General features: G+C 41.0%; 1 protein-coding gene across 6 annotated transcripts in view; it reads right to left on the bottom strand.

The window, feature by feature from the left end:
- LOC124139639 overlaps positions 1 to 16,699 on the bottom strand; it is an 80,777-nt gene that overhangs the window by 12,300 nt on the left and 51,778 nt on the right. For 5 of the 6 annotated variants that reach the window (XM_048387590.1, XM_048387592.1, XM_048387589.1 and 2 more), the window contains 15 exons: positions 16,611 to 16,648; positions 15,136 to 15,282; positions 13,703 to 13,823; positions 12,543 to 12,649; positions 11,427 to 11,624; positions 10,702 to 10,815; positions 8,982 to 9,095; positions 8,600 to 8,693; positions 7,407 to 7,481; positions 6,996 to 7,048; positions 6,008 to 6,104; positions 4,882 to 5,016; positions 3,665 to 3,811; positions 3,091 to 3,189; positions 255 to 370 (listed from right to left, as the gene is read on the bottom strand). In XM_048387590.1, the coding sequence (XP_048243547.1) occupies positions 255 to 370; positions 3,091 to 3,189; positions 3,665 to 3,811; positions 4,882 to 5,016; positions 6,008 to 6,104; positions 6,996 to 7,048; positions 7,407 to 7,481; positions 8,600 to 8,693; positions 8,982 to 9,095; positions 10,702 to 10,815; positions 11,427 to 11,624; positions 12,543 to 12,649; positions 13,703 to 13,823; positions 15,136 to 15,282; positions 16,611 to 16,648 (1,655 nt within the window). Of the gene's footprint in view, positions 1 to 254; positions 371 to 2,584; positions 2,663 to 3,090; positions 3,190 to 3,664; positions 3,812 to 4,881; positions 5,017 to 6,007; positions 6,105 to 6,995; positions 7,049 to 7,406; positions 7,482 to 8,599; positions 8,694 to 8,981; positions 9,096 to 10,701; positions 10,816 to 11,426; positions 11,625 to 12,542; positions 12,650 to 13,702; positions 13,824 to 15,135; positions 15,283 to 16,610; positions 16,649 to 16,699 lie in introns of those variants that run through there. The other variant, XM_048387594.1, reaches the window with a different exon arrangement.

Raw genomic sequence — 16,699 nt, 5'->3', positions numbered from 1 at the left:
GTGCTACCAAAATGAAATGATTACAGAGAGACAGATGGACAGACAGACGAAGCATCAACTCTATCCCTGCATTATACACCTGGGGGATGAAAAGCACTATCTAAACACATCAACTGAGGACAATAAACACACTAACAACAAGGACTCACTAGAGTCTCACATTATAAAGATGAAGAAGAAAGAGACGACATGCATCTTTACCATTCCAAACATTTGTTTCCCAATGGTTGCTAGGTTACAAGACATACATGTACCTGTAGAGGTAGGCCCTGACACTGTAGGGCTGCAGCTTGATGGCCTCGTTACAGTTGAGGATAGCCTTGGTGTAGTTCCCCTTCAGCCCATAGTAGCAGGCTCGACTCAGGTAGGCCTACAATGTATCACAGTATATCAACAATAGAGTTCCCCTTCAGCCCATAGTAGCAGGCTCGACTCAGGTAGGCCTACAATGTATCACAGTATATCAACAATAGAGTTCCCCTTCAGCCCATAGTAGCAGGCTCGACTCAGGTAGGCCTACAATGTATCACAGTATATCAACAATAGAGTTCCCCTTCAGCCCATAGTAGCAGGCTCGACTCAGGTAGGCCTACAATGTATCACAGTATATCAACAATAGAGTTCCCCTTCAGCCCATAGAAGCAGGCTCGACTCAGGTAGGCCTACAATGTATCACAGTATATCAACAATAGAGTTCCCCTTCAGCCCATAGTAGCAGGCTCGACTCAGGTAGGCCTACAATGTATCACAGTATATCAACAATAGAGTTCCCCTTCAGCCCATAGTAGAAGGCTCGACTCAGGTAGGCGTACAACGTATCACAGCATATCAACAATAGAGTTCCCCTTCAGCCCATAGTGTAGTAGGTGTTAATTCTGCAGCTTGTAAATATGTTAGTATTTTTAGTGTAGATAAAGTAACTTGTCTTTTCTATTTCAGCTTGTTGATTCAACAGAGGGTTGTGTCATTTCCTGGTTTCTATCTATCATTAGTTGTGTCCTTATCAGTATTTGCTACTGATAACTTTCTACTGGGTCAAAGGTCAATGGTCCAGTCTATTTTACTTCCAAGGGTGTTTTGTTCTATTGTTTGCTCGTCATTAGGGTTACCTGTTGTGAGCCAATTAGTATACCTTTCAATTCAAATCCCTTTCTCACCTGCCATTGCTAATATTATGCTGCACACACGCCTGCACTGCACAGCAATGGATTGAGCATCAAGTTATCAAGGTTAGTAATCATAATTAATCTGTATCAATCTAAACATTATAATTTCAATCATTAGTATAAATCAAGTAATAAATAATAAAAATAGGTTTTAAATAACTTGTAAACATAAACAAATGATAGGTTGAGTGAATGAGGTGAGTGTGATGAGATTAGGGTCTGATTCATGAGTATTGCTTATCTGTACATATTTTTTATATTTAAATGCATTGGTTATTTGGTATTTTGTGTATTATGGTATTTGATGCATATTTGCTATTATTTAGTAAATCTGGTGTATTTCTAGACTTTGTACATATCTCTCTAGATGTATGCATGTATTTATTGATAGTTGTATGAATGAATGACTGAAGTTGTATTTCAGTGTTGCATGTATATGCCGTGATTATATATGTTATTTACAATATTATAATTAATATTGTATCTGTATTTAGGGTCATGTGACTGTCGAATGAGATGACTGGCAGGAGGCATGTTACACTCTCGTGTCACACACAGGGTATGTTTTGTATATAGTTTATCTATATAATATGTTCATGTTGTGCATTCATTATGCATAATATACTTATGTGATGATTTAATGATTTCCTCAGTTATGCGTTTAATAATGTGTAATTATATTGTCTTTGTATATGAAGGTACATCTGCACTGATTAGATATTGAGGCAGAAATATATTTGCGTATCTGCTGTAATGATGTAATCAGTTATTAAGAAGCAGATCGATACTTTACATTTAATGTGTTATTGTACATTTATTCTGAAACATGTGATATATTGTGATTTTAAATTGTTTCAGGAGTGTCTTCTTTATGCCTTTAACTGAATAAACTGATATTCTCACAAACCCGTAGACTGTAATCTCTTGCGACTAAGGGTTACACATAAGGTCTACAACAATAGTAGCAGGCTCGACTCAGATAGGCCTACAACGTATCACAGTATATCAACAATAGAGTTCCCCTTCAGCCCATAGTAGCAGGCTCGACTCAGGTAGGCCTACAATGTATCACAGTATATCAACAATAGAGTTCCCCTTCAGCCCATAGTAGCAGGCTCGACTCAGGTGGGCCTACAATGTATCACAGTATATCAACAATAGAGTTCCCCTTCAGCCCATAGTAGCAGGCTCGACTCAGGTAGGCCTACAACGTATCACAGTATATCAACAATAGAGTTCCCCTTCAGCCCATAGTAGCAGGCTCGACTCAGGTAGGCCTACAATGTATCACAGTATATCAACAATAGAGTTCCCCTTCAGCCCATAGTAGAAGGCTCGACTCAGGTAGGCGTACAACGTATCACAGCATATCAACAATAGAGTTCCCCTTCAGCCCATAGTAGCAGGCTCGACTCAGATAGGCCTACAACGTATCACAGTATATCAACAATAGAGTTCCCCTTCAGCCCATAGTAGCAGGCTCGACTCAGATAGGCCTACAACGTATCACAGTATATCAACAATAGAGCTCCCCTTCAGCCCATAGTAGCAGGCTCGACTCAGGTAGGCCTACAATGTATCACAGTACTGGGTTTTAGAATGCTATATAACCTGGGACATTGAGCGATTTTAACCAAAAAAAGACTTTTTTCAAATTTGGTATACTAGGTTTTGTTTCTTGTTTAATGCCACTCCAGTCATATGATGGCAGCATATAAATGATCTGGACAAGACGAACCAGTGATTGACTTTATAAGCAATGTCCCATGTCATCGTACCTCTTGTACCGTGAAATGGGCTTCACACATTGTACCCATGTCGGGAATCGAACCCGGGTCTTCTGCGTGACGAGCAAACGCTTTAACCACTAGGCTACCCGACCGCCCCGATGCTTATTGGTAAGACTAGGAACAGTGTGACCGACCTGGAATATCTTGGGGTTGATTGCCAGTGCCCTGTTGAAGTCTTGGATGCCCTTGGACTGTTTGAGTTTGATTCTGGCCAGACCTCGCTGGTAGAACGCCTGTTGGAGGAACATCAAACATACAGTGACCACACATATTTAATCCTTGTAAAACATATTAAAAGAAGTACTTTTCTGACAATGACTTTTATAAATATTGTGTTACTTTTGTTTAATGCATCAGTAAGCAATATTCCAGTTACATCATGGCAGCCTGTAATTAATCAAGTCTGGGCCTTGTGGTTGATAGCACAAGCACAGCTACAAGCCACTTGGTATCATGACACATATTATACCATACAATTCTCAATCCACAAACCTATTCTGCCCAGGGAAGCCCACTGGGGCAGACAATCTTAATTTTTAAGATTAAAAAAGCATGCTACCTGCTTGTCAGAATTTTTTGCTTTAAAATCACAACGACCTATGCCAATGAACTTGTTCAAAAAGATAAATGATTATGTTGAGTTTATCAAGATATGATGGCAGAACTAATTATCAAATGGACATGTTTGGGTGCAAACATCATATGTACCTCAGCATAGTTGGGATCGAATTTGATGGCACTATTGAAGGCTTCATAAGCTTCAAAGTAGTTGCGCAGCTCGTTGTGACACACACCACACAGGAAGTGAGCTTCCGCCGTCTCTGCTGGCCATGGGTCTCGTGGCCGCCACGGTTTCTGAAAAATATCATGAACATGTTGTCATCAATTGTACACCAGTCTTGTATTTAATTTTTGCGAGTCACTTACGAGACAAGTGTTCAGATTGACTGTGGCTTGGAAAAGGCAAGTTAAGCCAATGGTCGATAGTGCGAGCAGTGAGCATAATATCACACCAAATCAGACAGGTCATAGTCCAGAATGACTCTGAATCTATCAAATATACCATGTACTATAAGTCACTCTAGTGAAGGAAAACATAGGATGTCAGCTGGTCTGCTAGAATTTGAACTTTTCCTAAAGCAGGGCCCTGTTCCACAAAGCGATCTTAGCACTTTGACTGTCTATGCTAAAGTAAGGGATTAATAATTATATAATAAACTAAACTATAATTAGTGAGGTTTTAAAAACAAGGATTTTTAACAAAAATTAACATCCAGGACAGTGACATGAACATTGTTAGTTTTCTTAAAAACTAATGCTCTAGTTGATATTGCTGAGAAGCAAAACGCTTTCATCCAAAAATATGGGGTCATTGCAGTTACATGATCCAAGACTGTATTTATAAATTCCATTAACTGTTCATTCTGAGTATTCAGCCCAAGGACATTTCACTTGGAACGACAGACAGACAGACAGACATAGACAGACACACAGACAAAGTCAGACACACAGACAAAGTCAGACAGAGACAAACTGACAGAAAGACAGAAAGAAAGAGAGAAAGAGAGAAAGATAGTGAGCGAGAGAAGCCAGGTCTTCGATGTGAACACTCCAACCACGAAGCTATACCACTGACCCTACTCACAAACTGTAAAGATTGTGGGTTCTGATCATAAACCCAATTTCATAAACTGAATTTCTTTGGGATCCTTAGATTCAAATATCATAATAGAAACCTCAAGGGTCCCTTGTACCTGCTTCATTTCAAACACTGGGTTTGGTGCTGACACATCAAGATCATAATCAGAGTAAAGAGGGGATTTGAAACAATGACCAGCAGATCCTGGGATGACTAAGGGACATAACTCTACACAGTGTGGTGTGACACCTTTAAACCACTAGTCTGTACCCCTGGCCCTACTCACAAACTGCATCAGGGCCATCTCGAAGCTGTTAATAGCATCCTTGAAGTGCTTCGCCTTCATCTGCGTCTTGCCCAGCAGCATGTACAGAGTGCCGCCAGTCTTCACACGGGTCGCGTTCTTCAGGGCATCGATAGCCTGCATGGTCATGAATCAAGAGAAATATGAATCATTTCAATAAATTCTTAATCATTGTAGTTCTGTAACAACGATAAATGGTTCAATTTATAAATTCAGTATTTGCCTTAGCAATATTTGACCTCTTGTCTGTTATATATAAAGGGGTGACTGAAGAATCAAATGTCTTGACTCTTGAACACAAACAGGATTATGCGTGCAACAGGTGGCACTATGTGTTATTAATGTCTACCTGTGCTGTTTATATCAAAAGATGATATCATGACAACATTGTGTAAATTATGAATCACAATAAAAAAAACTTGTGTCCCCAGTGGTGCAATGTTCTTGCATATTTCCAAATGTTCTTGCATATTTCCAAATGTTCTTGCATATTTCCAAATGTTCTTGCATATTTCCAAATGTTCTTGCAAAATTTCAAATGTTCTTGCATATTTTAAAATGTTCTTGCATATTTTAAAATGTTCTTGCATATTTTAAAATGTTCTTGCATATGTTCAAATGATCTTGTATATTTCCAAATGTTCTTGCATATTTCCAAATGTTCTTGCATATTTTCAACACACACTATGTAGGTTTTCAGCATCAGGGCAAATCCTTTAATACATTTTCTTATCACTACAAAGAAAGTTATGTGTAACATAGATTTGCTGATGACTTACCAAGTCACTTATCAACGCTTTTCTTATTTTTCTAAGTTTATTTGTGAATGTCTACTAACAGATTCCTAGTTTCAAGCGAGTATAAGAGTGAATGTTTTTTAAACTGCAGTTAGCAATATTTCAACCTCAACCAGTGGTTGATAGTATGAGCAACAGACCATGGGTACCACGTCTCACAATCAGCACGGACATCATAAACCACTAGATGCTCATCTTAGGAAGCCCCTACAATGTGGTAGTAGAATCTGTCTGCCCAAGAAACCACACAACTAGCTAGACAAAAGTGAACTCTCTAAGATATTTGGAAGTGTTCTGTAGTTGAGCATCACCTTGTCATAGTTCTTGAGGAAGGACTGTACGATGGCCTGCTGGGTGGGTCTTTGTCCTAGAGAGCTGGTGGAGTCGTTGCTCAGCTCAGAGGCATGTCTGTAATATACAGCTTACAGTTTTAGTTCTTTACAGATAATTAGCAAGAAGAATAATGTATCTCACAATTGTCTTAAAAAAATGTTCTAAATCAAGCATGAAGGTCCTTATCATAAACCTAATGTTATCAACTGAATTTCTTTGGGACCCCTAGAATCAAATATCAGGGCCCCTGAAACCTGCTTAATTTCAAACACTGGGTATGGTGCTGACACATCAAGATCATAATCAGACGGGATCTAAAACAATGACCAGCAGATTCTGGCCCGGCTAAGGGACATAACTCTGCACAGTGTGGTGTGACACCATAGACCGCTGGTCCAACAGGGCCCTGGCATAGACTTTCTCACATTCTGTAGCTCATGTGTTAATACAATCATGTATACAGAGGTATTCGCTATCCATAGGAAGCGCCCTCCTCAAGAGTGGAATGGATATATACGAAGGCGATGAGCTCATGAACCAAGGCATCCTCCCCTCTCATCTAAATCAAATCGTCCAACATTGGCATGTTGCAAGCGTGGGATCATTACGTACACGTAGAACAACAACCCACCCAAACAATGACCATAACATATCCTCGTGGTACAAGGTCAGAGACCCGTGAAGATTCCGGGGTAGAATAGGTCTTCAGCAACCCATGCTTGCCGTAAAAGGTGACTATGCTTGTCGTAAAAGGCGACAAACGGGATCGGCTAGTCAGGCTCGCTGACTTGGTTGATTCATGTCATCGATCCCAATAGCGTGGATCAATGCTCATGATATTAATCACTGGATTGTCTGGTCCAGACTTGATTATTTACAGACCATCGTCATATAGCTGGAATATTGCTGAGTGCGGCGTTAAACAACAAACCAACAACCAACAACAAGGTCAGAGTAATGTCCCACCTGACACAGAACGCTGCCAACTCCATGTTGCCCATCTCTAGAACCAGCTGACCCTGAAATTGAAAATCATTTTTTGGAATTAACAAAACAGACTTCCAGCCTCAAGGTCATAAGTCGTTTCATATAACGTGCATCATCAGATTCCCCCAATGCAAATCTTGTCTTACATCTGCACTTCAAGAGATACATATTTTGAAATCGATTTCTGCTGCATACTTGCCTTGCCATGACAGATTAACTATAGTAATATGAAAAAATTGGGTGGTCCTTAAGTTTTTTTCAGTGCAAGAGTTTTATCTACTGAGGTACATTCTTGGAGTAGCTATGCCAACAATCATTGTGACTAGTTTTAAGGTTTGTCTGTTCACAGAGTACTGTACATTTCTCTTGAAAGATCACAGATCTACCCACCCGGTACATGTAGTAATGGTGGACGTCTGGTCTCAGATGAATGGCTCGTGTGAAATCCCTCAAGGCCAACCTCAGCTGTCAATATATGAAAATATACATTCTGAGAATTAAAAAATACAAACAAAGAAACAAGATTGTTTGGTGTCTTACATTGCTATCAGCAGTATACGAACAATATCAAATTGGCTTGTGAATAAGATTCTAGACGAGACAGACCAGTGGTTGATATTATGACAACTTATGGCAACTTTTACAACCATCTGGCTATGATGTTATGCAATAAATTCTGACAGCTCAGTTCAATCCTCAAGTTGTTTGTTTTTTTGCTTAACGCTGCACCAAGCAATATTCCAGCTATATGACGGCAGTTTGTAAATAATTTAGTCTGGACTAGACAATCTAGTGAATGATATCATGAGCATCAATCTATGCAATTGGCTTACAATGACATGCATCAACGAAGTCAGTGAGCCTGACTACCCGATTCCATTAGTGGCCTTTTACGGCAAGCATTCTACACCGGATCATCAAAAGATATATTGATCTGAATGAACATCTTAGCATGTAAAATATGCATGTCACACAATCTGAAAACCAAATAACTAGAGCTCATCAAGTCTCATCTATATGTAGTTGGCTAGCTTAATGGTCAAACTGTCACTCAGTCTGTCTTATTACCTCCAATCTCATTAAAATCAGGTCTTAGTTCTCGCTACCGCTAAACAAAGATCTGAGGACATCCCATTACGGGTCATGTCAGACCTACCTTGCGCAAACTTTGATTGACCAATGGAATGACTGACAAGAAGTCGACATTAGCCAATAAGAAGGCAGCTGACTCATGCTTTACGGCACTAATTTCAAATTGGCGACTTCACTTCGAAACATATTTTGACACATTTCAAACATTTGAAACCTGAACAAAAGAACATTCTGGAATGGCTAAAAGATGGTCTAGATTGTATGAATTCAGTCGTTAACCCCGTAACTATCGTTCGGAATATCCCGTGTAAAAAGTTTTCGAGGCTGCATGATTAGAAATCACATTCCGACTGTCACTTTCATGATCTGGTAAGCAACGCTCTGATTGGTCGAATGAAAGGTCTTTCTGACGTGACCCCTACTGGGATGTCCTCAGATCTTTGTTTAGCGGTAGCGAGAACTAAGATCTGATTTTAATAAGATTGCATTACCTCATGTATCTTGTGGTGGGCCTCTCCTCGGCATACATATGCTCGCACATATGTTGGCTCAACCTTGATGGCCGAGGTGAACTTTTTTATTGCCCTGAGAAAAAAGGGTAAAAAATATTAGTACATAATAACAATATTAACAACAACAATAAGAATGTGAACGTATATTGCGCTAGCCTCCATACACTCAATGCATGCTCAACCCCCCATACCCTTTTGAAAAACAAATGTGGTATGTTGTAGGCAGGGAAATTATCTGAGAGAGGCTTTTGATTCTTTGGACCCCTCCACTTCAACAATGCTGGATCCACCCTTGTGTCAGTCACCTGTCATCACGGCCCGGCCCGGCCCGGCACGGCACGGAACGGAACGGCACACCTACCTGTGGTAATTCTCGTACTTCTTCATGAAGATCAGTCCCAGGTTGACGTGGGCACAGGCTACGTCCTTGTTGAGCTTCAACACACTCTCAAAGTCCGGGATAGCATCCTCGGCTCTGTGGATAACAACAGAGGACATGGTGTTGTCAATTTTTATTTTGAGAATAATTTCAAGTTCACTGTATTCACTAGGCTGACTAAATTCAAAATGCAAATAACGACCAGAGAAATAGAAAAACATTTCAAACTAAAAGAACAGACATATGTGAGCATAATATGTCACATTAAAGATGTCAGTGATATGTGCAACAACTCACACCATCAGGGTAGATAACATGCAGACCACCAAGTCACAGAGCCTGGTCACCCATTGCACTGAGTCACCTCTATAAATATATTCTAACCCTTAATCCCGATGGTGTTTGTTATGTATATTTATATTAAATGAATGGTTCAATGTAAGGAATTTGATCTAACTTGCACCAGGCGCATGTTGACATGAAAAATCAAGTTGCACCAGACAAAGTTGCACTAGTTGCACCCTGGTCCCATAAATATATCAAAGTTGAAACACAGGCCGGTCTGCTGCCAGCGTCACATAAATCCATGATGCATTGCTGTAAAATGCAATATGAACATGTGCACGTTATCTTAAATTAATCACCGTTTAATGCCTAAGAAAGCCTGGCAAATTACACATAACACAGGGATGTGTGATGTAGTAGGGTAATTTTTTTTTAGAGGTATTGAGTGTGTTCAAAGACTGATTTTATTTGGACAAGTTAGAGTGAGTGAGTGAGTTGGGTTTAACGCCACTTTTAACAGTATTCCAGTTATATCACAGCGTGTCAGCTTAATGTGGGAGGAAAGCCCGAAGTGATGCAGGACTCAGACGTTTACCACTTCAGTGAAACCCACGAGCACGGGTATGGTTCAGACAAACCTAGAAACATAATCAGGGCAAACCGGGATTCGAACCCACAATCATAGGTTTCTGGCGTGCCCAAGGGACGCAACTCTGCACAGCGAATCGCGGCGCCTTAGACGACTGGGCCACCCGTGCCCCCTGGACAAGTAAGAGTTAGACATAAATGGAGCATGTAGACATAAATATTAGTTTGCATTTTTTAATAATAGGTTGCACTTGTGCATGTTTAGCTAAATCGAGCCCTTGAATGGATCAGGTGGTTAGACTCAGCCACTTGGTTGAATGAGTGAAACAAACAAATAACAAGATTGATTGATTGATTGAGTATGGTTTTACGCCGCTTTTAGCAATATTCCAGCAATATCACCAGAAATGGGCTTCACACATTGTACCCATGTCGGGAATCGAACCCGGGTCTTCGGCGTGACGAGCTAAAGCTTTAACCACTAGGCTACCCGACCGTCCCCCAAATAACAAGAAAAGAAAGACAACTAATATGAAAAATTAGGGTAAACTCTCCTAAGTATATGACACCAAAAGTCACAAGTAAGAAAGAAGGTAGATTTTACCTCTCGTAACACTCCAAAACTCGTAAATGACAAGAATATAGCAGGGTTACAAGCAAAGATTTCATGTCCCCAATCACAGAAGCTAAGAGAGTGACAAGACATTTGCGAAGTCACTCAATCGACACTGTCGTAAATATCATATTAGGGGTTAGGGGACCTGATATTTATGAAAGTTTCATTAATGGGAGGCAGGACAAAGGTAAGCTGCTGGAGATGGTGACTTACTTGCCCATGGCGCTGTAGAGGATGCCTCGGTGGAGGTAGGACATGATGTTCTCCTCCGTGTCGTTGATGAGGAGGGACATGCTGTAGTCCTGCAGGGCACGCTTGGGGTGGGCTCTGGGGGAACACCATCACAACCACATCACATTCATCACACATTCACTTACTGATCTTGGCTTGTGGCTACACTGACATTTGAATAATCGCTTGACATGTCTTAAAGCAAAGCAGACATATATTTTCCACCTCTGATTCCCATGGTAGAGGTTGTGTTTGTTGTACTTGAGGCACACAAGACAAGAGCTGTCTTCTGTGGTCCCATTTCACAGATAATTCTTACTTATGTAGCTACAAAGACCAGCAATCAAAGACTAAAGACATGGAGCATGGCTCTTCTGCTGCTAAGAAGCCCAAGAACAAGCCGGCTGCCCCCTCCCCTCCCTCCCTCTCCCTCTTCCCACCCCCCACGGCTGACATTTGACATCTGAATTCACTCATCCTTCATTTAGATTGGGGAGTCAAAATTTGCCCTGGATTTACCAAACACGACTTTCTATGGAGGTGTCCCTAGATGTAGAGAGGTTTCGTATCAGAGAAGTACAAGATCCAATTCTAATCAATGATTTGAAACAATGGCTATCATAATTTCCTGATTTTATTTTCATTTTTACCTTTAACAACTGTGAGTGAAACTGTCCCTTTAACTAATGCTATATGTGTACACCTACTTGCGGAGTATACACCCTCTGTGATAGAAGGCTTCCCACGTCTCGGGGTCAAGGTGGATGGCCGCTGACATGTCCTCCACAGCCGGGGTCCACAGCTTCTGATTGGCGTACGCCTGACCTCGATATAGATGAGCGATGGCATTCAGCGGGTCAACACGGATCAGATCGGTGAAATCATTGATGGCATTGTTCCAGTTTCTGCAGATATAATCATGAAAATTATCATATTCCATTTTTTTACAGATGTTCCTAATTCAACTATGCATAGTCAGAAATTACACAACATATCTTTTCAGACATCATTCGGTACAGGTGCAATTACCTAGCAAGTAAGTGATTTGCTTGATGAAAGTAGCATGGTACACTATATTATCGCTGTAGTTAATTGATAATGGATCGGAAAGGCAAACACTTACTAACATATTAAATATGTCACACACAAAGTGGTTCTTGTTTTTTGTTCAACTTTTATGACACATCAATTAGGATTGATTGATACAGATTTTCTTTACAAAGTTCGGTAAAGAAAGTACCTGTCAATAGTGACTCAAGGGAAGGCAACTCTATATTATCGTGGTATTGCTATTTTGTAGTATGATACGTGTTGAATATGTGTTTACATCACATCCTGTTTTGGATTATGCATAATCAGTATGCATACAACCTAGGGTGGGTCAAGGGACATCGTCCAAACAAATGGGTTCTTTTTTAACCAAAAAGTTAACATGTTTATTTAGGAGTAGCCGTGGCATACCGCAATGAGTCCTGTATTCAATCATGAGATGAAATATCGTGCTTAGAATTGCATAAGTAAACAGTCGACTGGGGATGTGGATTACGAGATTACTATACTGCAGTAATATAGAGCCAGTTAGAATATAGTCTATACTAGCATCTGTACTGAAATGTACCGTTGAAAGAATAAAGAAGTGAAAATCAACATGTAAACTGGGTCTTCATTGATACTACAGCTGCTTAAATACTTCTTAAGAGATTAAAAAGATAGAAATATATTTTTATTAATATCCTAAAGAAAATCATTAGAATCTGAGAATACCTGATGCCAGGTACAGTACTATTCTATTTGATTTGACAGTGTTATTTGGTACAGCTGACCTGTTCTTGAAGTAGTACATCCCATGTTTCATGATGGCATCCGTGCGTGTCGGCAACAGTTTGGTACACTTCCCATAATCCTCCAGGGCCAACAGCATCTCACCACGCTAATAAAAGTCAGCAGAAAATAGTACGGAACCAGATCACATACATGCCTCACTCTACTCCAACATAGTCCATTTTATGGACCATCTCCGTGGTCTAGTGGTAGAGCGTCCGCCCGGAGAGCGGAAGGTCCGGGGTTCGATCCCCGACCGCATCATACCAAAGCATGTTAAAAGATGGTACTTGTTGTTACCCTGTCTGGCGCTCGGCATTAGGGGCTAAAACAAGGACTGGTCGGCTCGGAGTCAGTATACTGTGTCTGAGTGGGGTATTCATGTTAAACTGCGACATGCTATCTCAGTGAGCTAGCACTATAAATCGACATCAGTCCGGACTAGTACAAGCAGCCACACAGCCACACACACACACACACACACACACACACACACACATGTGCATGTACGTCGCTATATAAGTGCAATAATCTTGGATGCGACGTTAAACCCAATTTCATATCACCTCACCATTATATCTTCATTCCGTGAAAAACACCTGGGAACAATTCACTTTCATAGCTTAGTTTTGATCCTGATTTAAATGATGTTGTGACTTCAAATGGTCCAATCAATCTAGTCATGAATGAGAGAAATTCTGCGCTAACTTAGTGATGGAGATAGTGACGTCACTTCCCAAATGAAGCTGCAGTGATGGAGTCCAGGGTATTTATCAAGATAGAGTTGGGAAATAACAGACGGGAGAATTAAGGATGACTCTAACAAAGTCTATCCATACACAGAACTTTGTTCTTCTTGAATATTGTAACAAAAACAAACAAGAAAAAAGAAATAATTCTGTTTCCTTCCAATTGTGGGCACATATTTTGTATTTCTCAGTATAAGGAAAATTGGGACAAATAGCACAACATCAAAACAATGACATTTATAATCAAAGTGCCTCCAAATACAGAAAAAGTGCAAAGGCACTAAGGCTCACCTGGAGACAAATATTCAAGTTTAAGATGCAACCAACAGCCACTTGAACTTCATATGCAGAATTTTACAATTTATATTTGATTCACATCCAAAAAGATTTCGAGACTGTCTCAAACAACGAACCTGTTCATACATCTCCGCTCGGCGGAAGAATGCCTCATGGTCCTGGGGATTCAGCTTCAGAGCTTGTGTGTAGTTCACAATTGCCATGGTTATATCATCTTGCCGCCGATAGATTTCAGCCCTGAAAGAGAACAATTATGTCAATGACTGTTGGATGTACAGCTGCAGGGCCATGACATCTTTATGTTCTCAGAATGGGTTAGAAATTACCAAGTTCATAAAATTTGTATGTGCACTAGAGCAATTATCACTTTTCACACACCAGTGTATTGTTTCTGTCATCAGGACTACATTATTTATGTCATTCGAATCTTATTGTGATGTACGGTTGGAATGATGTCACACTAGAACAGACATCAAAGCTGAAGATTGTTGACGTCATTCCACAAATTATGGTTTTCTAGGACAGCAGTGCTGATCACTGCATTTTTCTAAAGGGGAGCTCAAAAGGAGTAAGAAATAGTGGGTAATAAAGAAATGATTACACTTGCATGTGTGTCATACTGCTTGACCAAACTCGCTCTTGCTTGGTAAATACAAGAATTCTGTCATTCGTTTCGTAAAATCAGAAAGACACATGCTCGTATAAAATCTCTATGTCTTTACAGTACCCTAACAATCCTAGATAGTTTTCAACATCACTCATATTGTGGAAGAATAAAGCTCAAATCCATGGGATCAAATTCTTCAAAATCTTACATAAATGTTGCTATAAAAAATGCTGTATACAAATTGAAAGACGTAACCACTCATTCAAAGGTATAAGATCGTAGTTCTTCTTCACGAAGCAATCAACATGAAACATGTGCAGAACATCACTATAGATATTACTCTTGTGAAGATCCGGGGTAGAATAGGTCTTCAGCAACCCATGCTTTCCGTAAAAGGCGACTATGCTTGTAGTAAGAGGCAACTAACTGAATCGGGTGGTCAGACTCGCTGACTTGGTTGATGCATGTCATCGATCCCAATTGCGTGGATCGATGCTCATGATATTAATCACTGGATCGTCTGGTCCAAACTCGATTATTTACAGACCGCCGTCAAATAGCTAGAATATTGCTGAGTGCGGCGCTAAACAACAAACCAACCAATCAATTGCAACTTACTACCATGGCATATATTGGTACAAGAGAGATCACATATGTCTACGTTATGCAAATAATTACTCTTGACGAGGTCCATATGCAAAAACAAGCACCCAAGGTCACGTGGCATGAATTAACCAATGGAATTGCAAGATTCTTAATAAAGGAATAACAACTACCCTTGTTTCCTGGTTGTCACAGCAGATATTTTGGCTCCAGAATTGTTTCTATGTCAGAGGGGTTCCTTGCAGGAAATAGACCATCCCCAACTTTTGGTAAATAAGTCACATAGTCCTTACCCACATCACTATGGCACTCGCTACTGCTGATACACACAATACTCACATCGATCTGTATGCTCCAGCGTGTCTCTTGTTTTTCTTCATGATGAAGTTGAGGTCATCCAGCGCCGCCTGTTTCTTGTCCTGAAGGATGTACAGCAGATGGCGGTGCCAGTAGGCATCTAGCAGCAAGGGCTCCAGCTGTATGGCTCTGTAACATAGGGACATGGGGCTCTGTAACATAGGGACATGGGGCTCTGTAACATAGGGACATGGGGCTCTGTAACATAGGGACATGAGGCTCTGTAACATTGGGAGAGAGGATGTGTAACATAGGGACATGAGGATCTGTAACACTGGGAGAGAGGATGTGTAACATAGGGACATGAATCTCTGTAACACTGGGAGAGAGGATGTGTAACATAGGGACATGAGTCTCTGTAACACTGGGAGAGAGGATGTGTAACATAGGGACATGAATCTCTGTAACACTGGGAGAGAGGATGTGTAACATAGGGACATGAGTCTCTGTAACACTGGGAGAGAGGATGTGTAACATAGGGACATGAGTCTCTGTAACACTGGGAGAGAGGATGTGTAACATAGGGACATGAGGCTCTGTAACACTTGGAGAGGGGATGTGTAACATAGGGACATGAGTCTCTGTAACAGTGGGAGAGAGGCTCTGTAACATAGGAACATGAGGCTCTGTAACAGTGGGGAGAGGATGTGTAACATAGGGACATGAGGCTCTGTAACACTTGGAGAGGGGATGTGTAACATAGGGACATGAGGCTCTGTAACACTTGGAGAGGGGATGTGTAACATAGGAACATGAGGCTCTGTAACAGTGGGAGAGAGGATGTGTAACAGTGGGAGAGAGGCTGTGTAATATATGGACATGAGGCTCTGTAACAGTGGGAGAGAGGCTGTGTAACATATGGACAGGAGGCTCTGAAACAGTGGGAGAGAGGCTCTGAAACAGTGGGAGAGAGGCTGTGTGACATATGGACAGGAGGCTCTGTAACAGTGGGAGAGAGACTGTGTAATATAGGGACATGAGGCTCTGTAACAGTGGGAGAGAGGCTGTGTAACATAGGGACATGAGGCGCTGTAACAGTGGGAGAGAGGCGGTGTAACATATGGACATGAGGCTCTGTAACAGTGGGAGAGAGGCTGTGTAACATAGAGACAAGAGGCTCTGTAACAGTGGGAGAGAGGCTGTGTAACATAGAGACATGAGGCTCTGTAACAGTGGGAGAGAGGCTGTGTAACATAGAGACAGGAGGCTCTGTAACAGTGGGAGAGAGGCTCTGTAACAGTGGGAGAGAGACTGTGTAACATAGGGACATGAGGCTCTGTAACAGTGGGAGAGAGGCTGTGTAATATAGAGACAGGAGGCTCTGTAACAGTGGGAGAGAGGCTGTGTAACATAGAGACATGAGGCTCTGTAACAGTGGGAGAGAGGCTGTGTAACATATGGACAGGAGGCTCCGTAACATTGGGAGAGAGGCTGTGTAACATATGGACAAGAGTTACCTGTCTAGATCTAAAGATGCACTCTTCAATTTACCAATCTGAAAGAAGAGAAATAAATCAGGTATAGTATCCGAATTCCATGTATTCTG

Source organism: Haliotis rufescens, unplaced genomic scaffold (assembly GCF_023055435.1).
Source record: "Haliotis rufescens isolate VD_foot unplaced genomic scaffold, xgHalRufe1.0.p SCAF_7, whole genome shotgun sequence".
In the NCBI taxonomy this organism is placed as follows: Eukaryota; Metazoa; Mollusca; class Gastropoda; order Lepetellida; family Haliotidae; genus Haliotis; species Haliotis rufescens.
The sequence above is the reverse complement of the archived record's forward strand: the minus strand, read 5'-3'. Positions and strand labels throughout refer to the sequence as shown.